The sequence below is a fragment of the Oryx dammah genome, unplaced genomic scaffold (genome assembly GCF_014754425.2).
Source record: "Oryx dammah isolate SB20612 unplaced genomic scaffold, SCBI_Odam_1.1 HiC_scaffold_27, whole genome shotgun sequence".
In the NCBI taxonomy this organism is placed as follows: Eukaryota; Metazoa; Chordata; class Mammalia; order Artiodactyla; family Bovidae; genus Oryx; species Oryx dammah.
This window is the reverse complement of record NW_024070211.1, coordinates 19573363-19599149: the sequence shown is the minus strand read 5'-3', so window position 1 is coordinate 19599149 and position 25787 is coordinate 19573363. Positions and strand designations below refer to the sequence as shown.

At 40.8% G+C, this 25787-nt stretch overlaps 1 protein-coding gene across 2 annotated transcripts in view; it reads right to left on the bottom strand.

The window, feature by feature from the left end:
• LOC120854433 (SPHK1 interactor, AKAP domain containing) overlaps positions 1-25787 on the bottom strand; it is a 198163-nt gene that overhangs the window by 24663 nt on the left and 147713 nt on the right. For both annotated transcript variants that reach the window (XM_040228430.1, XM_040228431.1), the window contains exons 4-7: positions 18987-19046; positions 16613-16747; positions 11196-11451; positions 5200-8971 (exon numbers count right to left, since the gene is read on the bottom strand). In XM_040228430.1, coding sequence (XP_040084364.1) covers positions 5200-8971; positions 11196-11451; positions 16613-16747; positions 18987-19046 — 4223 coding nt within the window. The remainder of the gene's footprint in view (positions 1-5199; positions 8972-11195; positions 11452-16612; positions 16748-18986; positions 19047-25787) is intronic.

Sequence of the window (25787 nt, the reverse complement as noted above, 5' to 3'; positions counted from 1 at the left end):
TACAAAAAAGATCTTCATGACCCAGATAACCATGAAGGTGTGATCAGTCACCTAGCCAGACATCCTGGAGTGAGAAGGCAAGGGGGCCTTAGGAAGCATCACTGTGAACATAGCTAGTGGAGGTGATGGAATTCCAGCTGAGCTATTTCAACTCCTAAAAGATGGTGCTGTGAAAGTGCTCCACTCAATATGCCAGAAAATTTGAAAAATCCAGGCCACAGAACTGGAAAAGATCAGTTTTCATTCCAATCCCAAAGAAAGTCAATGCCAAAGAATGTTCAAACTAGTGCACAATTGCACTCATTTCATATGCTAGCAAAGTAATGCTCAAAATTCTCCAAGTTAGGCTTTAACAGTACGTGAACCATGAACTTTTAGATGTTCAAGCTGGATTTAGAAAAGGCAGAGAAATCAGAGATCAAATTGCCAAAATCTGTTGGATCATAGAAAAAGCAGAGAATTCCAAAAAAACATCTACTTCTGCTTCATTGACTATGCCAAAGTCTTTGACTGTGTGGATCACAACAAACTGTGGAAAGTTCTTAAAGATGGGAATACCAGACCACCTTACCTGCCTCCTGAGAAACCTGTATGCAAGTCAAGAAGCAACAGTTAGAACTGGACATGGAACAACAGACTCGTTCCAAATTGGGAAAGGAGTACTTCAGTTCAGTTCAGTTCAGTCGCTCAGTCGTGTCCGACTCTTTGTTTTTTTTTTTTTTAATTAATTAATTTATTTTTTAAATTTTTACTTTACAATTCTGTATTGGTTTTGGCATAGATTGACATGAATCCACCACAGGTGTACACGTGTCCGACTCTTTGCAACCCCATGAATTGCAGCACGCCAGGCCTCCCTGTCCATCACCAACTCCCGGAGTTCACTCAGACTCATGTCCATTGAGTCAGTGATGCCATCCAGCCATCTCATCCTCTGTCGTCCCCTTCTCCTCCTGCCCCCAATCCCTCCCAGCATCAGAGACTTTTCCAATGAGTCAAATCTTCACATGAGGTGGCCGAAGTACTGGAGTTTCAGCTTTAGCATCCTTCCTCCCAAAGAAATCCCAGGGTTGATCTCCTTCAGAATGGACTGGTTGGATCTCCTTGCAGTCCAAGGGACTCTCAAGAGTCTTCTCCAGCACCACAGTTCAAAAGCATCAATTCTTCGGCGCTCTGCCTTCTTCACAGTCCAACTCTCACATCCATACATGACCACAGGAAAAACCACAGCCTTGACTAGATGGACCTTAGTCGGCAAAGTAATGTCTCTGCTTTTGAATATGCTATCTAGGTTGGTCATAACTTTTCTTCTAAGGAGTAAGCGGCTTTTAATTTCATGGCTGCAGTCACCATCTGCAGTGATTTTGGAGCCCCCAAAAATAAAGTCTGACACTGTTTCCACTGTTTCCCCATCTATTTCCCATGAAGTGAAGGGACCGGATGCCATGATCTTCATTTTCTGAATGTTGAGCTTTAAGCCAACTTTTTCACTCTCCTCTTTCACTTTCATCAAGAGGCTTCTGAGTTCCTCTTCACTTTCTGCCACAAGAGTGGTGTCATCTGCATATCTGAGGTTATTGATATTTCTCCCAGCAATCTTGATTCCAGCTTGTGTTTCTTCCAGCCCAGCCTTTCTCATGATGTACTCTGCATATAAGTTAAATAAGCAGGGTGACGATATACAGCCTTGACGTCCTCCTTTTCCTATTTGGAACCAGTCTGTTGTTCCATGTCCAGTTCTAACTGTTGCTTTCTGACCTGCATATAGGTTTCTCAAGAGGCAGGTCAGGTGGTCTGGTATTTCCATCTCTTTCAGAATTTTCCACACTTTATTGTGATCCACACAGTCAAAGGCTTTCGCATAGTCAATAAAGCAGAAGTAGATGTTTTTTCTGGAACTCTCTCACCCTGCTTATTTAACTTTTATGCAAAGAACATCATGAGAAATGCCAGGCTGGATGGAGCACAGGCTGGAATTAGATTGCCGGGAGAAATATCAATAACCTCAGATATGCAGATAATACCACCCTTAAGGCAGAAAGTGAAGAAGAACTAAAGAGCTTTTTGATGAAAGTGAAAGAGGAGAGTGAAAAAGCTGGCTCAAAACTCAACATTCAAGAAACAAAGATTACCTCATCCAGTCCCCTCAGTTCCTGAGAAAAAGATGGGGAAACAATGGAAACAGTGATAGACTTTATTTTCTTGGGCTCCAAAACCACTGCAAATTGGTGACTGCAGCCATGGAATTAAAAGACACTTGCTTCTTGGAAGAAAAGCTATGACAAACCTAGACAGTGTATTAAAAAGCAGAGACATTGCCAAGAAAGGTCTGTATAAAAGCTGTGGTTTTTACAGTAGTCATGTGTGGATGTGAGAGTTGGACCATAAAGAAAGCTGAATGCTGAAGAATTGATGCTTTTGAGCTGTGGTGTTGGAGAAGACTCTTGAGAGTCTCTTGGACTGCAAGTAATCAAACCAGTTCATCCTAAAGGAAATCAGTCCTGAATATTCATTGCAAGGACTGATGCTGAAAGCTGAAACTCCAATACTTTGGCCACCTGATGCAAAGAGCTAACTCATTAGAAAAGTCCCTGATGCTGGGAAAGATTGAAGGCAGGAGGAGAAGAGGATGACAGAAAATGAGATGGTTTGATTGCATCACCAACTCAATGAGTTTGTGCAAGCTCCAGGAGCTGGGGAAGGACAGGGAAACCTGGAGTGCTGCAGTCCATGGGGTTGCAAAGAGTCTGACATGACTGAGTGACTGAACAACAGCAGGTGAGTCAGGTCTTTCCTGGTGCCTGAGTGGTGAAGAATTTGTCTGCCAGTGAAGGAGACATGGTTTGATCCCTGGGTTGGGAAGATCCACTGGAGAAGGAAATTGCAAACCATTCCAGTATTTTTGCTGGAAAACCCTAGGGACAGATTTGCCTGATGGGCTATCCTGCCTCCTGCACTGAAAGCACTTGGCCTGTAGTCTAACCCCTGGACCACAAGGGAAGTTCCTATAATTCTTTATATTGCGCCACAAAGGAAAATATATTAAATGCTTAGTCTGGATGCTTTGAGAAAATATTTAGCTCTCGAATTTCTAAGGCTGATGATTCTACCATGTTTTTTTCTCTTTCACTGTTGGAAAATTGAATCAGAAATCCACATCATGAGATAATATGTGTTTGGGTCATTTATTGGGAACACAAACTAATTCAGTTGGAAGCTTTATTCATGCCTATTTCCCAACCTTTTGGAATGTTCCTAAGTTGTACATATTTTGAGTATCATTTGTGACATTTAACTCAAAATTGTAGAATGCATGGTATCTAATTTCAGTGACTGCCACTATTAGATTTGAGCCTACAACTATGAACCTTGTTGAACTACTGGTTCAAGAATGCTCCCTAGCTAGGTGATCCTCTTTTACTAAGAATCTCAGCTGGAGTTTTCAAGTCAAACACCTGGAATCCAAAACAAGTCTTTAATCACAATTGATAACTTGTCATGCATCATATTTCCTGGAGGTGGTGAACACTATGGTAAGGTATGGTACTTCTGTAAGATTTTGACAAGTATTGTCTGGAGAATTACAGATATGTAAGAACTTGTCTTCTCAGTCAGTTTGGCCTGTACTTCATTTGGTTTAAGTTCATGTTCTTTTGCTTGTAGGTTTTCATGCTTTTGTCCCTCTGCATTCTTCTAGGATTTAATCCAACTGGAAAGCTAAATTTTTAGCACTAAGTAGCTAAGAAATGGAGCACCCACTGCCCATCACTTGTAAAGATGCTTTATAATGATGGTGAGCTTTAGTACCTGAAGATGGATCCATTTGGGGGATTTCTCATTCTTGGTGGGGGTGTGAATGCCCTAGGGATTTTCCAGAGCTGACAAAATTTGAGGAAGCCTGTGTTCAACTGGTTAATTGCAGCTAAACACTTAAAAATCATAAACTCTCTGAATGATAGATGTATGTCTCTGAAAAGATAATGCAAGCTATTTCTCAATTTATGTTTCCCAAAGCCAGTAGATTAATTTTCGTCTTTACTTCTGTAGCTTAAAAAAAAAACTTTAAGTATGTATCAAATTTTTAAATACTACAATGGTTCCATATTCAAGAATCCTATGAATTTGATACAGAAAATGGGAGCTGTAAAAGGAACTGATATTTCTTGAAGGTGCCTGAGAGAAATAATTACCTTCTCTCCAATTCAAAATGCACTGTCACCTGCATTATGGTTTTCTGGAAAAAGAACTATTGAAACAACATTCCAGTGTTTTTTTTTTTTGCATTTATCCTACCATGATTATGAAGTTTAGTCGCTAAGTCGTGTCTGATTCTCTTGCAACCCCATGGTCTGTAGCCTGCTAGGCTTCTGATCATGGAATTTTCCAGGCACAAAACCTGGAGTGAGCTGCCATTTCTTTCTTCAGGGAATCTTTCCCACCCAGGGATCAACCCATGTCTCATGGATTGGCAGGTATTCTGTACCACATGCATGGAAGCCTGTATTATACTATGAATCTAAAGAGTCAGCACTGTGGGACATTGTGTCCTTGCAAAGATCTTTAGAGTAAGACAAGAAAGAAAAACTTGAGAGAACCTGGGGGAAAATTACACCAAAATATTTAATATCAGATTCCAATATAAAACTTATTTAAATTTAGCTTTTTTTCAAGTGAACAAGTTGATGTGTTTTCTTTTTTGCTTGAAAGTTGCCATGAAATAGTTTCAAAAAGTAGTGGGAGATTAATTTTAATGGTGAGAATGATATCTCATTTCTTTTATTATACACAGAAATCTAATTTGTTTTAGAAATTAAAAAAATGTACTTCCGCCTTTCTGTTATATGCATGCTAAATCACTTCATGTCTGACTCTTTGCTACCCTCTGGACTGTATCCCGCCAGGCTCCTCGGTCCATAGGATTCTCCAGGCATGAATACTGGAGTGGGTTGCCATGCCTTCTCCAGGGGATCTTCCCCACCCAGGGTCTGAACCCGTATTTCTTATGTCTCCTGCATTGGCAGGAGGGTTCTTCACCGCTAGCACCACATGGGAAAGTGTATATTAACTCAGGGAGGCCAATGATTGCCTCAGGAATTCAGTTCCCGCACCAGGAAGTTCCTAAGATTTAGAATAAATACTGATTAAGGTGCAAACTGCAGTCCCATGCACCCTAGTTCGTCTAAGAGATCACTCACTCACCTGGGGTTCTGGCAGGCACTCAGGGCAGCGTCTTCACCCTTCCCTGCCTCTGGGACCTTTTCTTCTTCCAAACACCTTTCTTTTTCCTCTAGGGGGCTGCATTCGGAAATAACGTGTTCAGGTTCTCCCACACATTCTTCTCTCTGATCTGTTTCGATCTGGATTAAAGGCACTTCCCTTGAGCAAAGTGATCGCCTGGTGTGGCTTAGAGGGACCGCATGGTGGCATGAGGGAGTTTCCTTTTTAAAATCTAAACTGCTGTGACTTGTAAGAGGAGCAGCTTTGCTTTGGGACGACCCTGGGAGATGGCTGCTTTCTGTGATTGAGTTTTTCCTCGGATAATCCACGGACTCCTGCACAAGCAGAGTTGGCCCACTTTGCACCCTGCCCGAAGCTAACCTGCCTGAACACTTTTCCACTTGCAAGGAGGGGCCCCCCGAAGCAGGTTCAGCATCAGCTGCGCCGGCATCGTCCACTATAATTTTGTTCTTCCGCATGAGAGCCTCAATTGAGTTTGCCCACGTCTCGTGAATTAACATGTTTGTGATGTGGTCAGCCCCGCCTCTGCGATACAGGCAAGAGTCAGATTTGCAGAGACCCGAGGAGGAAGCGCCGCCAACTGGCTGGACGCTGAGGAAGTCTTGCTGGCTGTGTTGAGAAAAGCCGTCTAAGGAGTTGGCTTTGATGGGCACGTTCACCGTGAGCCTGGCACCCGGGGATCTGCCGTCGGGCACAGATGACTGTCGGTAGTACAAGGGGGACCGCAGAGAAGGCGAGAGCAAGCCAGTGGTCCAGTCCTGGCTGCCTCGCCTGGAGGAGGGGCCGTCTTTGCCCTCTCGTTCAATGTCCCTCAGCATGTACCTGTAGAACTCCTCGGTGATGCTCTCGGTGCTGGACTGCTTCGAGGGACAGCTTGGCTTCACACTCAGGTGGTCATTTTTCCGGCAGGCCTGTTGCACAGCTGAGTTCAGGATGCTGCTGGCATTCTTGCCTGCGTAGTAATCCAGCAGTAACTCAAAGCCTCTTCCTTCATTTTCCATCTGGTTCACCATGAACCTGGAAAACTCATCGGTGATGCTCTCGCAGCTCGACTGCTTGGAGACGGAGCTGGCCCGGCTAACTGGTTGACTCAGGGTACTCATTAAACCCAGGCTGTTCACATAGGCCCGGGTGTTAGAGTCCTCCTCTGGAATGCTCTCGCAGCTGGAGGCCTTCAGGCGGTTCCACCTGTCCCCACCCAGTAACCGACTCCGGGGGTAGCCCTGGGCTTGCCAGACACCATCCACCAAAGAGAACTCTGTGAGGTTCATGATCTTGGCTGCCACTTCGTTTGCAAAAATACTGACAGAGTCTGGGATGTCCTCGAGGTTCACGGACTCGTCCACCACCCTGTTCATCAGCTTCTCTTTCAGTTCCGGGTGCTCATCGGTTTTCCTCTTGATCTCGCTGAGTCGCGGGGGCTTGTGTTTCCTCACAGTGGCCCCGCTGGACTGGCTCTCTTTCTTCCTCTTCAAGGATCGGCAGGAGATGTTGGGGGTAACCAGAAACTCATTCCCTCTTTTCCATGCACAGAACCAGGGTTGTTTTCCATTGGAGTTGTCAAGGCAAATCGCTGCGATTTCCGTTGCCATGGAGACGATCGTCTCTGCTAATTCTTCTGCGAAGTCTGCAATGCAGTATATGTCTGGGTCTTTTTCTGGTAGCGTGGATTGAGCAGGAAGCAGCAAATCATCCCCCAACAAAGACGGGCAAACTTGAACTTCATTGTTCAGAGGCAAGGCGTCATTGTACTTTTCTTGAGCATTTGCAATGATGCTGTCCTCAGTGTCCTGAGAACTGGTGCTGTACTTGCCAACTGTTGGTGTCATTTCTTCCTCTGGAGGGGCTCTGCATCCATTCTCATTATCACTGGGTGGTGGAGGAGGGTTTTTCATATCCTCCACCACCGATCCTTTCAGATATATTTCCTCTGGGGGTGTTTTAGCAGACATGGTGGTACTGCAGGATAATTCAGATTGCTGTGTGGGGATCTGGGAAAGACCTAACTGTGCTGGACCCTTGCTGTCTTGCTTCAGATGTCCAGCATCTACGAGATCATTGATAACAGGACTGCTGATATGCAGGTTGCTAAGTGGATGGCAACCGGAGTATTCAGTGGCTTTCGTCCATGCTGGACAAATGGCTTGATCAGTTGGCTGGAAGTCTGGTTCGGTTTCCTTCCATCTGATGGTCTCCTTAGAAAGGACAGGGGGACATTCCCCAAGCTGTACAAGGTGGCTCATCTTCTTGAACGTGAAGCGTATCACATTGAAGAGCAGCTGATTTACACTTTCCATTAAGGATTCCGGGCTTTCAGATGAGTCCCTGTCATCACTGGGCTCTATTATTTTATTTTTCTGGTGAATTTCATCAATGGAATGCTTCAGGATAACATTAGACAGGGTCTGTGCCAGTTCATTCCCAAGGGCATTTTCTGAGCACAAGGTCTGAGGCTTTGAAACAGCTTCTACGATCCTCCTATTCACTGACTCCATGAGGTCTCCGATGCTGCTGTAGGCATTAGGTCTTGTTAAGACCAAGGCAACCTCCTTGAGCAAGGCCTCTGCAATGGCTTCATTCCCCAGCTCCACGCTCTTCTCTGTTACTAAACCACAAAGTGGGGGGATGGCTGCAGGGGCCTCCACTGCAGACAGGAAGCCACTGGAAGCCACCGGGCACTTCACCTCTCCTGTTTCCCCCAGGCCACAGACAGCAACAGCACTGGCCACCTGAGTCATGCCGCATAAAGCAGACGGAAACGAGTATTCACTGAGGGAGGGATCCTTGAGTACTTGAGAGGCCTGAGTGTGCACTGGCTCATCACCTGCCGGTGGATGGTGTGAAACCAGGGGTTCTTGCTCCATTTTGAATCTTTCTGTGGCTTGGGGACTGGAAATGGTTCCAATAACAGTGGCTGCACAAGCTAATGCTACTTCTAGAGCACTCTGGGGGTGTCTGCTGGAGTTCTCTCCAGAGGGGACCCCTGAGGTTTCACTGGAGACTTCTGTCTCGGGCCATGAGGAAACGCTTGGCTCAGGGCCAGCATCACTGCCTTCTGGACTCTGGACAATGACGATTTTGGGGAGCTCGTTCCATGACTGAGGTACCACGATATCTTTTGTGGAAGAGCCACTGGGGAGCAGAGTACTTCCTACAGAAACACCGACTGCAGATTCCTGGGGGAGGGCAGGCTGAGACTTAGAGAGTCGAATAAATGCATCTTGCAGCACAGATTCCGCTAAATTCGTGGCATACTCGCCTGTTGTGGCTTCTCCATCCTGTAAGGGAGGAAGAGAGCTTGCGTGGTCTTCATGGTCTCCTGGGTCTAAACTGCTGTCATGCTCAGAGAAAGCCCCACACGCAGAAGGTCTGTCCCTCTTAACCATCCTTGAGAAATAAGCATTGGCTGGAATACATAGTGCCTGTGATTTTTCCTCTTGACTTTTACACTTTTCTGAATAATAATCCTTTGTGGTTGACTCCTCATTCCCCACAGCTTCACCTTTCCACTTTGATAGCTCGGCTGAAGGATCTACACTCTGCAGACTTGTGTATTCTGCCACTCTTCCCAGAGATCCTTCTGTTTTAACCAGTGGTGTATGATATTTGCTAACATACTTGTCTTCCAATGCATAAAGTAATTTTTCCTTGCTGTAATTCCATTCCTCCTTAGTGGTTCCCTTTTGCTTTTTATTTTCCAAGATACTGGTTGAGACATTTATATTTTCATAACCTGGTGAAGAGAAAATGATACTACTTATTTATTTCATTTAAGTAAAAATATTATTTATTTTTTCACTTTTGATCATCTGCTTTTATTCCGTCTTTTGCAATTCTGAGTACTTTTTTTTATTGGAGTACAGTTGATTTACATTGCTGTGTTAGTTTTAGGTATACAGAAAAGTGAATCAATTATATATATATGTATATATATATATCCAGTCATTTTTAGATTTTTTTCCCATGTAGGTCATTACAAAGTATTGAATACAGTTCCCTGTGCTCTCAAGGAGGTTCTTATTAGTTATTTATTTTATATACAGTAGTGTGTATATGGGGCTTCCCGGGTGGCTCAGCTGGTAAAGAATCCGCCTGCAATGCAGGAGACCCTGGTTCAATTCCTGAGTGGGAAGTTCCCCTGAAGAAGGGAGAGGCCACCCACTCCAGCATTTTGGGGCCTCTCTGGTGACTCAGATGGTAAAGAGCCCAACTGCAATGCGGGAGACCTAGGTTCAGTCCCTGGGTTGGGAAGATCCTCTGGAGGAGGGCACAGAAATCTACTCCAGTATTCTTCCCTGGAGAATCCCGAGGACAGAGGAGCCTGGCTGGCTACAGCTCATGGGGTTGCAAAGAGTTGGACACGCCTGAGCGACTACGTACAGCACAGCACAGTGTGTATACCTGTCTCCCAATCTCCCAGCCCGCCCCCTCCCCCGACCACTTCCACCTGGTAATCATGAGTCTGTCTTCTACATCTGTGACTCTATTTCTGTTTTATAAATAAGTTCATTTGTACTATTTTTTTAGAGAAAGGAGAACAAACAAAACCCAAAGTTAGTAGAAGGAAAGAAATCATAAAGATCAGAGCAGATATAAATAGAACAGAGACAAAAAGAAAAAAAAACAAACAAACATAAAAAGCCATAATTCGAGAAGTTAAATGCACCATTACTTTTTAGATAGCAGGTTCACATGAGTCTAAAATAATCTTTATTTCCAAAAATGCCTTAAAGGATTAGTTATCTTTTTTTTCTGTTTTTTGAAAATAGTATTTTGAATATTTCTTCAAGAAATATGAATCTGAAAAAGCTTTTGCGTTTCATTGTGAACTGCCCTCAACAGAATGGCTTTCAATGTGGAGTACAAATGCCAGTGCTAGAGTGGAAGAGGGCATTTGGGAGCTGAGGGCTGGTCACTGTGCTTTGGTGAGAAAGTAACTAAGACAACTGTGTCTTGCAGCTGCCCAGTGGGTACAGAGGGAAAAGGCAGGATATGCTGGATATGGTGGGCCTTGTTGAGAGAGTTTCTCTGAAGCTGGCATAGCACGTGCCCCAAGGACAGTGAGAACAAAATCTGGAGTAGCCCTTCCTCTTTGGGGAAGAGTAACTCATTGTTCACTGAGCTCTATTAATGAGTCAAAAGAAAAAATTAATAAACACATGCTAGGCACTTTTCTGGGTTACTTCCTCCTGCCCTGGAAAAATAACCATGCTGGCTCAGTCATGTCCGAATCTTTTGTGACCCCACGGACTGCAGCCTGTCAGGCTCCTGTGTCCATGGGATTTCCTAGGCAAGCATACTGGACCGGGTTGCCATTTCCTCCTCCAGGGGATCTTTCCAACCCAGGGATCTAACACGCATCTTCTGTGGCTCCTGCATAGGTAGGCAGATTCTTTACCACTGAGCCACCTGGAAAGCCCAGAAATGTAACAAATATATATTTTAAATGGCTAAATATAATACATATAATAGTTCTAGGGGCACTGTTATACTCCCAAATTATGGATAAGGAAACTGGAGCTCAGAAAGACTTAGATCACTGGCCCCAGCTTTCACAGCCTCAAAGAGGCAGCGCTCGGATTCAGGCCAATCTCACTCAGCCTCAGCTAACAGACGGCTTTAATGGAAATCTTAGGGAAATTAACTTTCCTCCAAGTGATAGTCTCCATCTTTTGGCAGGCAGGCAGATTTTGTTTTAAAACAGAGATTTCCTTCAGCATCCCTAAGGCATCTTTACAGAGAATGGGGCCATCTAACCATTAAATCTGTTAAAGTGCCTCCGTCAGCATCCTCACTAGGGTTTTCTTATTTTCTCTCTCTCCTGAAACTTCTTACGTGAAGATTGTGATGCGTCAGCCAAACTGATGTGCCCTGAAACTTTTCTGAAATGTAACCAAGACATTTTTATAGGGTGACTAATTTCAGGATGCACATTCATTTTGCAGGAAAGTTCTCACCGTTCCTATACTCTTCCACTTCACTTTCCTCCTCCAAGTGCTCGGATGCAGTGAGAAAGTCTTCTTCAATTGAAGACAAGGAACAGTTCGTGTCATCCTCCACTTTCAAGATGTTTGTTTCAAGGTGGAGCTGCCGCTCCTGTACCAGTTCCAGACCAATCAAAAATTTGTTGATTTCAAAGATGATGCAGTTCGTACTGTTTGGTCTGTTCCCTCTTGCACACTGGACCAAGCAGACATCTGACATCCAAGGACACTGCAAGTAGAGAGAGAAAAAGGAATTTGTTAAAAACAACAACAACAACAACAACAAAAAACCCCACAGAGATTCTTGGGGGATGCTAGTGGTAAAGGATCCACCTGCCAATGCATGAGATCTAAGAGACGCGAGTTTGATCCCTGGGTCAGGAAGATCCCCTGGAGAAAGAAATGGCAACTCACGCCAGTGTTCTTGTCTGGAGAATCCCATGGACAGAGAAGCCTGGTGGGCTACAGTCTGTGAGGTTGCAAAGAGTCTGACACAACAGCACATACACACACACACGCAAGAGAAAATATAAAATCTGACCTTTCTTCTATTAGTCTCTCCCATTAGAAGGAATGGTGACCTTTAAAATACTTGGAATAACTTCAGGGCGTATATTGATGAACTGCTTGAAAAAATTCAAATGGTGCTTTGGAACACAGGGTATCTAGGAGAAAAGTTGACTAGTTGTATCACATATTTTTGTTCTCTCCTGTCTAGGTGAAAATTGCACTGGGCAAAGTTTACAGGCACAGAAGACCTCACTCAAAGCTTTTAAAATACGAGAAGGAGGCCAGAACTGAGTTGGATCACAACTCCACTGAAATAAAAAAAAGGCAATAGGGTTTTGAAGAGCTGGTACAGGAGGAATGAAGTCCATCTCTGTTTGCTTAGGAAAAGGAAACTTCTTCTATCTTCTTGGCTGGAGGTAGTTTTGTAAATTGGAGCAAAGTGCCTGCAGAAGTTAGGCTCCCATCCTTCCAAAGGCATAGGGACACTAACTTCTTTGATGACATTTCCAAGAGATGGGTCCAAGGTCCTTGAGAAAGACATTCTTGGGTTGTACAGTGTCAAAAGGCTTTTTAAAATGATTTATATCTCCATTGGGGCAGAGAAGCAATTTATAAAAATAAGTTCTCTAAAATCAATATTCTAAGAAAAGGGAAGTTTAGGGCCCAGAGTTAGGAATAAGGCTGCCTAAAATTTAATAAAGCTGAGGGGAAAGTTAAGATTGTCTTGGGTGCTCCTTTTGATTAAATGATTTCCAGGTTCTCAGACCAATATTTTTTCTGCCTTGGTGATATTCAGTACAACCTCTCTGCTAGTAGTTCACACAGATGAAAAGTGTTCTATCAACTATGGTTATATTTTATAATTTATAGTGTTCATTTGAAGAAGCAGCCAAAATGAGATGTAAGAAAATCCACTGAAAGTGATCAAATTCTCTCTAAAGGCCAGGTTTATGGGCCAGCAGTGAGGGAGGCAGGGACACTGGAGAGTGTCCCACGGAGACCTGTTAATTCTCCTCAGTTCCAAGGCTACAGACCGCCTCCCCATTCTCCGCACATTTTCACCACTCACAGTGCCGTTCGTTAGAATTACAGCACAAAGTCTCAGTGGCCCTTGCACAGACTACTAGTGAGTCACAGATATGCCTTGTGCATTGGGGTTTTCATCTTTGTAAGAGGAACAATATGCTGATTTCTAGCAATTTTTAAGAGAAAGTTATTTGCATAGAAACAACAGTGGGCAAAAGGAAGCTAAATAAACTTATCTCAAGATGGAATTTAAAATGCTTGGGAGTATTATATTCTACATGTTCCTCTTGTAAAAAGAGATTACTTAAAACACATGCTTATCTCTGGTTGGAGGTAATTAGGTCTCATCCTAGTTATCTTGCCATTTTGAAATGCTTGAGTTTGAATGTAGATATCTGAATGTATTTTATATATATATGTATATAAGTATATATATGTGTGTGTGCGAGTGGTGAGGATGCATACATGCAAAAGAACACATACACACAGATATTCATATTGTATCTCTGAAAGTAGTACATCTTTTTTTGTGTAAATATCATTTATCAATCTCTTTGATTGAATACTATATATAATTAGAGTAATTCTAGGCCAGATGATTATAAAATGAAAAATTCAATCATTCTCTGAGTCCAGGGGTCCCTAGGAGGCTCAAAAATAAGATTTATTTATGTGCTTAAGTGACTGGGTCTTTTCTCAAGGAAGGTGGCCCATAATTTTGCTTTTCAAAATGTGGTTTGTGTACTACCAGCCTCAGTATCACATGGGTGCCTGATAGAAATATATAATCTCAGACTCCACCCAGATCTACTACATCAGAATCTACATTTTCAAGAAAACTTTTGGTGATTCCTACATGCATTAACTTTTGAGAAGTACTGGTCTATAGATTCTGTGAAATTCACAAAGAATCTGTGATCCTCCAAATGGTGAGGACCCACTGCTATAGAGTAATGGTGGCGACTTGATTACTTTTCTTTCCACTGAATTCAGAAGTAAGACAATAAAGTAAAATTTGCCAGATATTTTCTGAGTGCTAATTATATGCAAGATATGCTGAGAAGTACAAGTTCTGTTCAGTTCAGTTGCTTAGTCTTGTCCGATTCTTTGCGACCCCAAGGACTGTAGCACACCAGGCTTCCCTGTCCATCACAAACTCCCAGAGCTTGCTCAAACTCATTCCCATAGACTTGGTGATGCCATCCAACCATCTCATCCTCTGTCATCCCCTTCTCCTCCCACCTTCAATCTTTCCCAGAATCATGGTCTTTTTCCAGTGAGTTGGCTCTTTGCATCAGGTGGCTGAAGTATTCAACTTCAGTATCAGTCTTTCCAATGAATATTCAAGACTGATTTCCTTTAGGACTGACTGGTTTGATCTCCTTGCAGTCCAAGGGACTCTCAAGAGTCTTCTCCAACACCACAGTTCAAAAGCATCAATTCTTCGACTCTCAGCTTTCTTTATGGTCCAACTCTCATATCCATACATGACTACTGAAAAAACCCTAACTTTGACTAGATGGACCTTTGTCGGGGAAGTAATGCCTCTGCTTTTTAATATGCTGTCTAGGTTTGTCATAGATTTTCTTCTATGAAAAGGAGGTACAAACACGAATCAAATAATTACTCTAGGTAATATGGTACGATATATTCCCAATAGATCACATAGGATTAAAAATCATTACAAAGTTGAACCATATGAAATTGTCACATATACAGATTAAAATGATTGGTTATTTTATATCATTTAGACTAAATATAAATAACACATAATGGGACAGAAATCAAAAGGAATGTTAACAAAGTAATATAAGCAGTTAAGTCGTACTTCAAGACAGACTTAGGGAAAGGATGTTACTAAACATGCGTTGTTACACAGATGTGGTACCCTTAGGAAGAAACTGTATTTTGTTTACAATCTTCTTGAAAGTAAATAAACATCCTGGGCATCTTAGGTACATGATGGCAAACAGTAGAGGCTGGAAAATAATGGGGGATACACCAAGGGGAAAAGGGCTATGGGTGGGAGGAATTGGGAGATTGGGATTGACACATATACACCACTGATACTATGTATAAAATAGATTACTAAGAAGAATACGCTGAATAGCACAGGGAACTCTATTCAATGCATTGTGGTGACCTAAATGGAAAGGAAATCCAAAAGAGAGCGGATACAGGTATTAACATTTGTATGGCTGATTCATTGTGCTGTACAGTGGAAACTAATAACAGCAGGGTAAAGAAACTATACTCCAATAAAAATTAATTTAAAATAGTGGCAGATATTAGTATATGATTTTTATGATAGTCTAGTAGGTGCTTTGTATATCTTATTGCCTCTAACATTAACCGTTTTCTACAAGGTTGCTGGTGTACTGCTCTATTACAGATAGAGGCACAGAAAGGCCAACTGATTCTTTTAGTTGCTTTACAGTGTTGTGTTAGTTGCTGCTGTACAGCCGAGTGAGTCAAGTTATGCACACATATATCCCCTCTGTTTTCGATTTCCTTCCCATTCAGGTCTCCACAGAGATCTGAGTCGAGTTCTCATTAGTTATTGATTTTATACATAGCATCAATTGTGTATATGTGTCAATCTCTGTCTCTCCATTCATCCAAGTCACAGGAATATAAAGAGGAAGAACCACCGCTGCAGTTCAGGTCTGCTGGACTCCAGTTCCTGTGTTTTTTCCAACTCTCCTCATGGAGAGTTTAATTAGAAATCATAACTAATAGGTCTGGTGCAGAAACCACTCTTAAAACTCAGGTTTGAAAAAATATGTTTGGTTATTATGGCTTTGCCTAATATAAATAGACAGCACTTCGGTCCACTTCCATATTCTCTTTTCAGACAATTAATTTTCTCACCAAGAAAATATGTTATTAGATTGACTGGGAATAATCTTGTTCTAGTCTTGAGGAGCAAATTTCAACGGGCTGTATGTAGATTTTCACTGAGCATCTGAAGTATGGAAAGAAATAGTGGGTGGCCCACTAAACGTTTTTTGATATTTTGAAGGATTAAAGAATAAAAGAAGATTTAAAAACTTTCCAGCAAAACTAAAACACAAGGAAGAACAATTTATAGAGGAAAATAAACGTTCATTATTTTAGTCTGTAGTTATCAATCACTATTCATGTATCTTATGTGAGAACATTCACAGTCTTTTATACAGTATGTCTTTAGAAATTTTATGTAAACTGATTAAAAATTTAAAATGTTAAAGTTTTCTTCAGCATTATAATTATTTATTTAATAACAATGAACATTAGTTTAATAGATTGAATGATAATAGTATTTTAAACTCTATTTTCAGTAACATTCTTTTCTTCTGGGAACTTCATTTTGGGCCTAGGAAGCTCCATTTTCATCTTTGGGACTGCTATCCTGTATTTATTGGCTTGGTTGGTTTGATATAGCCTAAAAAACAAATAGCATCCAGAAAGAAGAAATTATGCCATTTTGGCATCACATGGTATGAATTAGAATTTTGCTATTTTTCCTGAAACAGAAGACAATTCTGGTTTTGATTACTCAGTAGATTAGTAGAAAACCAAGCTAACCAACCAATGCCCGGTGTGTCTGCTCTAGTTTAAGTGCAACTTAGTACCATAAACTTGAGAAGATAATATATGTTGGAAATCAGTGTAAGGGAAACTCTGTCAAAGTTTAAGGGGTAATATTTAAAAGAAGTACAAGTAAAGTCGATTATAGGATACAAAGACGTTTAGATTCATATGCTATGGGAGTCTACATACTGTATTCATTTGGGCCTCTTACTGATTTGTGCCAAGAGCTAAACACAGATAACTTACTAGTGAATTGCTTATCAAGAGCTACTATTTCTTACCTGTGAAACTTCAAAATCTGCCTGTAGGTTTCCAGATGTTAACCCACTTAGGAGGACAATTTCATTTTCTTTTGGCTGTTGGACATTCATGGAGCTTATAAGTTTTGGAAGATCTGGTGAAACACTGACCAACTTCTGTAGAACGAGAATCTTTATTAGCTGAGATAATTTATTTTCACTTCCAAAATACTACCTCGAAATTATTTTACTTGCAAAACTAATATACTCATATAACAATTCATTATATAGATGACTGAATCTACTAAGATTATTACGAAAAGAGATTGTATAAAATTGAAGCATAAAGGTTTAGATTGGAATAGAAAATTTCCTAAACATAAAGATTTAACAATCTTTAGCTTGAAGTTTCCCTAAGCAAACACTTAACGATTTTATTGTGACACCACAGGCATCCATGGTAGTTTGGGAATTTTCTTCCCTTTTAAGTCCTTGAATAAGAGACTCATTGACTAATAATCATGTGTTCTAATGAAGCTAATAATAATAAAACTGCATGGTAAGTCGCTTCAGTCATGTCTGACTCTGTGCGACCCTGTGGACTGTAGTCTGCCAGGCTCTTCTGTCCATGGGATTCTCCAAGCAAGAATACGGGGAGTAGGTTGTCATGCCTTCCTCCAGGGGATCTTCCCAAGTCAGAGATCAAACCCGAGTCTCCTAGGTCTCCTGCATTGGAAGGTAGGTTCTTTACCACTAGCGCCACCTGGGAAGCTCCCAGTAATAATATTAATAACAAAATAATTACTGGCATTGATTTTTCTGTATATATGAGGTACCATATTAAGGACTGCATGTATGTTACATTGCTACACTCAGTCACTGCAATACCCCTAAATGAATTAGGTAGCACTATCACTTTATTTTCACACATAAGTATCCTGAAATCCAGAAAGATGAGATGAACAACTTTATGTAGCTAAATCAGCTTATGTACGCCCTTAGGCAATAGCCAAAGACTGTCTCAAATCAGTCATAAATTTGTTAAATACAGTCTTCCATTTTTGCTTTAGTCTTTTATTGTGCTCGACATTTATACTTATTTTTTTTTCATATCAAACAAAAGAATGTTTATTTGATACAAAAAAACAATCAAAACCTGAGAACACAGAGAATACTAAAAGATTCATATACAACAGATTAATTAGAAATACACATCTACATATTTATTTTATACACTCTGAAAATGTAATTTTCATATTACCAAATTTTCATTTCACATATATTTAAAAATTAATATCTATCACCTATTTGCATATTTAAATACTGCAATAGCTGTCCCAAAGATCACTGCTGAAACATTTTTGTTTCCATGAAGATTATGTTAATTGGAGAAATAAAAGTGGGAAAAATGCTGTTAAGTTATAATGCATATTTTCTGTATCATAAAGTTTGATGGAAACACACAGTTCTTAAGATGATAGCTTGCTTGTTCCTTCCTGCTCTCTCTGGTGGACTTAGCACCACAATTCTATAAAATGAAATTATTTGTATAATTTCTTTTGAAAATCTCTATAGTGCTACACAGATGAGGGATATTTGGGGCTCGGTGGAAATCTGTAATAAATAATCTGTATGGACAATTAAATTTGAGAATCTTCAGGTGGAGCACTGTCAAGAAAAAAAGTTACAGGAGTAACTGAGTAATTTCAGATCCACTGTCCTATGGCAATCAAGATGCAAATGGTGTACTATTATACATTAAAGAGTGTTGTACCAAACATTAAATCCAACCATCTTCAGCTTTGGGCATGAAATGATAAATCATATCACACTAACGAACCCTTCCCCTTGTACCTACAGGCTCTGGTTCCAAAAGATTGAGTGAGTCTTCAAGTTTTTATGTTGTCAAGGATTTACATCAGAAATCTCACAACCTTGGATAAGTTTGGAATATTTATCTCCCACAGAATGCAAAAAATGTGAGTCCCAGATGAGTGTGGGGCTGAGAAACTGAGGCTAGATATAGAACATTTGATGAGAGCAGCAAGAAGGAGCAAGCCAGAGGGAAGGGCTAGCTGGTATCAAGCAGGTTTTGGAAAAACTTTGGAAAAGTCATCACAGAAAGAGTGCTTGAGTGCGTTGAGGGGGGCAGTAGAAAAGTCACTCCTAGGCACTGGGGGTGCAGGAGAAAGAGACTGCTAAGGAAACAGCCCAGTCTACTTGGGAAAGCAATCAAATGTAAGGAGAGCAAACTGGGTAGAAAAATGTCAGGAAGAGGTCAGGGAGATGCGCTGTGATGAAATCATCTAGTTAATGAGTCTCCTACAAAGCTTCACTGAGGCAGAGTCATGGTAGGTCTCTCATCAGTGCAGCCAGCCCTTGAAGGGAGCTCCCCGAGTTCAGTTCCCCGAGTTACCTGCTGCAGGCGCTCCGTGCTGCATGCATTCTTGTTCACATCCAGGTTCACAAAGCAGACCTGGGAAAGGGCAAAAGCTGTCAATTAAGCGAAAAACCGGACAGTCCTTTTGAAGAAAGCAGGAATTAGTTGGGCGCAAATGATTCAGGAGTCAAATATTTTCGTATAGTTGATCTGGCATAGAAACAGCCATCTTACCTTTGAGCTTCTGCGTGGGTCTCTAATATCCTACTCATGATTCCCACTGAATCCACTGAATGCCCTCTGCCTTTCATGGCCCAGCAAACAAAACAAAACCTCTTTGTACAGAACCAGTGTAACAGACTCAACAAAATCTTCAGGTTTTTAGAGGGTTGTTAAATCTCATGAAACAGAAAAAAAGCTTTTAATAGTTGCAAACTCTTTATTATCGCAGCAAATATTTCTTGCTGGTTCTCTTTTCTCTTATTTCCTGCTCCCTTTCTCCACCTACTTTTCATATCATGTACTATCAATGGAGTTCTCTGTGTCTCATTATTTTAGTTAATTTTTAATGTATTTAATCTTGTTGTAAACTCTGACACTTTTGTAGCTATCATAAATAACTGTCTGGATAAATAAGAGTGTAAAAACAATAGCTATAAGATTAAATAGTAATTCAGAGCAACAGTCAAAGAATTGTTATAATTTAAAACCATCACAAGCGGACTTGGAACAACAGACTGGTTCTGAACTAGGAAAGGAGTATGTCAAAACTGTATATTTCCACCCTGCTTATTGAACTTCTAGGAAGAGTACATCATACGAAATGCAGGGCTGGTTGTAGCACAAGCCGGAATCAAGACTGCAGGAAGAAATATCAACAACTTCAGATTTGTAGATGATACCACTCTAATGGCAGATAGTAAAGAGGAAATAAAGAGCATCTTAATGAAGGTGAAAGAGGAAAGTGAAAAAGCTGGCTTAAAATTCAGCATTTAAAAACTAAGATCATGGCATCTGGTCCCATCACTTCATGTCAAATAGATGAGGAGAAAGTGGAAACAGTGACAGATTTCATTTTCTTGGGCTTTAAAATCACTGTGGATGGTGACTGCAGCCATGAAATTAAAAGACACTTGCTCCTTAGAAGAAAAACTACCTAGACAGCGTATTGAAAAAGCAGAGACATCACTTTGCTGGCAAAGATCTGTATAGTCAAAGCTATGGTATTTACAGTAGTCATGTATGGAAGTGAGAGTTGGACCATAAAGAAGGCTGAGCACCGAAGAATTGATGCTTTTGACCTGTGGTGTTGCAGGAGACTCTTGAGACTCCCTTGGACTGCAAGGAGATCAAAGCTGTCAATCCTAAAGGTAATCAACCCTGAATATTCATTGGAAGGACTGATGCTGAAGCTGAAGCTTTAATACTTTGGCCACCTGATGTGGAGAGCCAACTGTTTGGAAAAGACCCTGATGCTGGGAAAGATTGAGAGAAAGAGGAGAAGAGGGCTACAGAGGATGAGATGGTTGGATGGCATCACTGACTCAATGGACATGAGTCTGAACAAACTTCAGGAGATACTGAAGGACAGAGAAGCCTGGCGTACTGCAGTTCATGGGTTCACAAAGAGTTGGGCACGACTTAGCAACTGAACACAGCCACAACCACATCACATTAATTAAAATAAACTACCATGGGTACTACTATATATGAAATAGATAACTAATAAGGACCTACTTAATAGCACAGGGAACTCTACTTGGTGCTCTGTGGTGACCTAAATGGGAAGGAAATCCAAGGAAGAGGGGACATATGTACGTGAGTGGCAGGTTCACTTTGCTATACTGCAAGAAATTCACACAATGTGGTAAAGCAACTATATTCTAATTAAAAAAAAATAACGGAGGAAAAACAGTAGGACCATAAAAAACTGGATGAGAATATTAATTACCTGAATAGTCAGATATTTGGACTTAAGCAGATACCTGAAAGCATATAGGGTTTCTGATTTCAGTTAGTTGTTTGGGGTCATGCTTTCTTAGAGTCCATCATTTTTCTTTTTGGGGTTGAAAAAGAACCATAAGGGAAAGATTTTGGGAAAGGCCTTAAAAATGAAAATAGTTATATATTGATGAAGTATAAAGCTCACTATTGTTTTAATCCTAATTATTGAGCGATTTCTTTGAGTTTCCTGGGCTCACAATATCGTTGCAGTACATTTCTTGGATACAGTATTTGCTTGTTAAGAATAACTTGATGGACATTTGGAATAAGGAAGGGTGTGAAATGCCACCCACACTCTCAATCTTTTGGTTAATAGGGAGGATTTGGGCATGAGACCTTTTGCAGACAGAGCAAATGGAAGCATAAAGAGTAGGTTCTTCCTGGTTTACAATCTAGAGCAGTTTGAGAATATTCATATAATAATAGTAACTCTGCCCTTGGATAGCTGGTTCAGTATCCATTAGTACTCAGGGACTTTTCATTACAGGCAGCTGGGATGGCAGTTATTGAATTGATTAGACAATTTTTCATTCACCTTAAAGAAAGGTGCATTACCTGGCCCCTGGGCGTCACAAAGCTCTATTATCCTATTTTACAATGGAAGAGGGCAAAGCAGAGAGACACAAGAAAAGCATCTATAATAACCATTTCTCTGCCCTCTGATACTGTATTTCATTTCTGAAGATGAACATTTTTAAAAATTAGTTTTGTGTTACAATGTGAAACTCTGCCTATGTTTGGAGGAGGAAACTCTCCATACTTGCTGGCTGGACCAAGACTGGAACAAAGCAAGACATAAACCAGTTGCTTGCTTATATTGTATTGAGCCCATACATCTTTCTGGATGTTGGTGGTAGGGGAAGGTTTTAGGACCTGATATACATACAATTTTGGGACCTGATATACATACAACATCTCAGAGAGATATTCCTTTAGAAAAAGAATGATGAAATCAAAAACTTTAAATTAGAAGTGAAAGTGACTATTTATTTAGAAAGAGAAAGGATATCACAACAAATCTCAAATTTAAAAGGACTGACAAATACCATAAACACAAGAACTTTCTGAAAAATGCTATTTTTATTAATAAACAGCCTGGTACACCTACATAATATTTCCCCCTACAGTGCTGGCTCAATACTCTGATTATCTCTTCATATAAAAGCAGTTTTATAATATCATTTTCTCTAGCAAGAATAGAAAGATAATTCAGCCCCAATACTGTTGATTTTAATTTTTTTCAGCTTCACAAACTTATATTGATATCATCTTGCACGTTTTCCAGGTTGTTGTCAAATCCAGTGAGAAATCACTAAATAATTTCTTTCATATATGAGTGGCTATAGGTATATTCATTCATTTTAATACTATTAAAGTTTATGCTCTACAAACTAACATTTGGATAAATTCTCTTTTGATTCCTACTGAAAAAGAAAGACAAGGACATGGTACATTTATAATTTTCAATGCTATGTTACTGAATTTTCCACTGGGGAGAACTTCTGTGTTGTCTAGACACCAATAGAACCCAATCTTGTATTTGTAATTTTACATGTTTGGTGACTAGAGTTCTTCACAGACTAGCTCCTGGTACGTAAACCTTGTTTACTATTTTATATTTCTGGTATTGGGGATGGCAGGACACATTCAACTGGAAAACTGTCTCTCATCTGAAATCTTCTTGGTGCAATGTCTGGCTGGGTTACCCTCTGTCATGACAGGAGCATTCAGGAAGACATTCCTACATTCCTACATGGATGTGATTCTCAAACTATATAAACATATCTCAAGGAAATACAAATCCACTCATTTTCTCTTGAGCCAGACCCCACACATGTCTGGGGTCACTCTGATGACCTTCCACATGAGAAGAGGTAAGATGCAGGGAGTCTGAATGGAAAGAGACAACCGCAGTTTAAATATCTTCAATTTGAAAATCACAAAAACATATAACTTTGTGAATACCTACGAGGGGATCCTATGTACCCGAAGAGCCCTGAATTTGAAGCTTTGATAGTTTTACTGTAATTGCAGCCAGTTCACAGTGAAATGGTCTCTGTGATGGAAATGCTCTTAGGATATGCTCACTCTCTATGACTGCGGACTGTTTACTTGAGATTCAGCCATCCTCTGATGCTGAACTCTGAGTGGAAAGTGTAAGACAAGCCTCTGTCCAGTAGGACTGGGGAATGGTCACTATGGAGTGGAGATTGTATAGGTTGTATAGGAGATTGTAAGGGCCCTACACATCCGAGGTTTATGGCTTGGTGCTGGGTGCTGAGAAGACAAACAGATGTTTTTCTTGCTCTCAGAAAGTTTTGGTCTGCTGAAGGCTGAATGCATCCCTACAAGGATGACCATGCGGTGTTACAGAGTAACAGGCACATGTACTGGTGGAGGAAGCTGGGAAAAGGGATTATCACAAATGGCATCTCTGAGAAGACAGATTTGAGGTGAGCTTGGCAGGCAGGCAGGCAGGACCCATTTAATTAGCAGAAGAGGGAAAATGGTACAAAGCAATGAATGGATGGTTTTCCCCTGACCAGCTGTTGAGTAATGAATGATAAGAATCTCTGTATTAAGCACAGGCTGAGGAGAAGGAGAAGACAGAGGTTGTGAAATCCAAGGCAAGGAAAACTTTCCAGAGGAACTCCAGAGTTAGATCAAAGTGGGAGGACAAAATGTCCTTCTTTCTGAACAATAAAAGACTCTGGGAATAATTCAGCAGATTTTTAAAAGATGAATGAAAGGGGAACTCATAACTTTGTGATACACTTCCTGTGCAATAAGAATTGAAGGAGACCTATGGGTTAGAATTAGGTATTTTCATTCCTGCAAATGAGACTGCTCCCATGTTATTACAGGAAGAAACTTAAACAGGAGGACATTATATAAGGAAACTTGGTAACAGGAAGTTAAAGCTTCTAACAGCTTAGGGTGAGTGTAATGTATGACCAACATTAAAGCCTGGGAGATTATTCATTATGGTTTAATGGGGTGCATGGAGGCTGAGTCTGTATGTCTGAGACATCATCCAATTAGGAGTAAGTGTAACTGCTCTGTGTTGACACTTTATCTCAATCTGGAGTGATGTTACTGTTCAGTTCGGTCACTCAGTCATGTCCGACTCTTTGTGACCCCATGGACTGCACCACGCCAGGCTTCCCTGTCCATCACCAACTCCTGGAGCTTGCTCAAATTCATGTCCATTGAGTAAGTGATGCCATCCAACCATCTCATCTTTTGTCGCACCCTTCTCAATCTTTCCCAGCATCAGGGTCTTTTCCGATGAGTCAGCTGTTTACATCAGGTGGCCAAAGTACTGGAGCTTTGGCTTCATTATCAGTCCTTCCAGTGAATATTCAAGACTGATTTCCTTTAGGACTGACTGGATGGATCTCCTCGCAGTCCAAAGGACTCTCAGTGTCACTGAGTTATCTGTCAAATGACTGTATGTGCAAATCCAAATACAGTAAGTCCTCGAAATATAAACTTTAATTTGCAGACCTTCAAAGATGTGAACATGCCATCTATGATGAGAAAAAGAGAGCTACTACCCAGACATCACTGGATCATTTTTTCCAAAAGGTAGATAATCCAGCAAAGAATCAGAACCTGTATCATTAATGTCAGAGGTGAGTGAAATTGCAGCTTGCCCTCCATCTGCTATTGCTGACAATCCCTCATGTCTACCTTCTCCTCACCTTCTCTCCCCGCTCCAGTAACTCTTCCTGCCTGTTCACTCAGTGCCAGCCCTTGCTTATCAGCTGTTGCACTACAATACTGTGCTTTATTTTTTTGTATTTCATTTTTTGTATTATTTGTGTGAAAAGTATTATAAACCTACTATCGTACAGTACTATATAGTCAACTGTGTTAGTTGGGTACCTAGGCTAACTTTGTTGGACTTACAAACAAAGGGGACTTAGAAATGTGCTCTTGGAATTGAACTTGTGTTTTTGTAGGAGGCTTACTGTATGTCAAGTGATACGGGGAAAAAATCTTTTTTAATTAATTAATTTATTTTAATTGGAGGCTAATTATTTTACAATATTATGGTGGTTTTTTGCCATACATTGACATGAAATAAAGTACTGGTGTTTACTTAATTACCTTTGTTCTTGAGCACAGTTTATTTCCTTCAGCCTGGACTAGATTATTCATTCATGAGGTCAGATTCTGGTCATCACTGTATTCTTAGTGCTTACAATAGCCTGGCATTTCACAGATGCTCGGTGAATCCCCATTGATAAATGTATATGTGTGAAGTGAAAGTAGTGTCACAGGTGATAGGTGTAATAATCATCAATTTAATGAAATATTTTCCTTATTTTCTGCATAGTTTACTTCTAACAAGAATGTAAGAAATTAAATACAGAAGTTATAGGATGATTAACTGTGCTAATATGAATTAGGCTGTTAATATTGCTTAAAGTGCTTAAAAATTGGCTTCTTTATCCCCTAATGAGGATTTGCTAAAAAAGAGAAACAGGCAAAAATTTGAGAACCATAATCAGTTCAGTTCAGTCGCTCAGTTGTGTCTGACTCTTTGTGACCCCATGAATCACAGCATGCCAGGCCTCCCTGTCCATCACCAACTCCCAGAGTTCACTCAGACTCACGGCCATCAAGTCAGTGATGCCATCCAGCCATCTCATCCTCTGTGGTCCCCTTCTCCTCCTGCCCTCAATCCCTCCCAGCATCAGAGTCTTTTCCAATGAGTCAACTCTTCGCATGAGGTGCCCAAAGTACTGGACTTTCAGCCTTAGCATCATTCCTTCCAAAGAAATCCCAGGGCTGATCTCCTTTAGAATGGACTGGTTGGATCTCCTT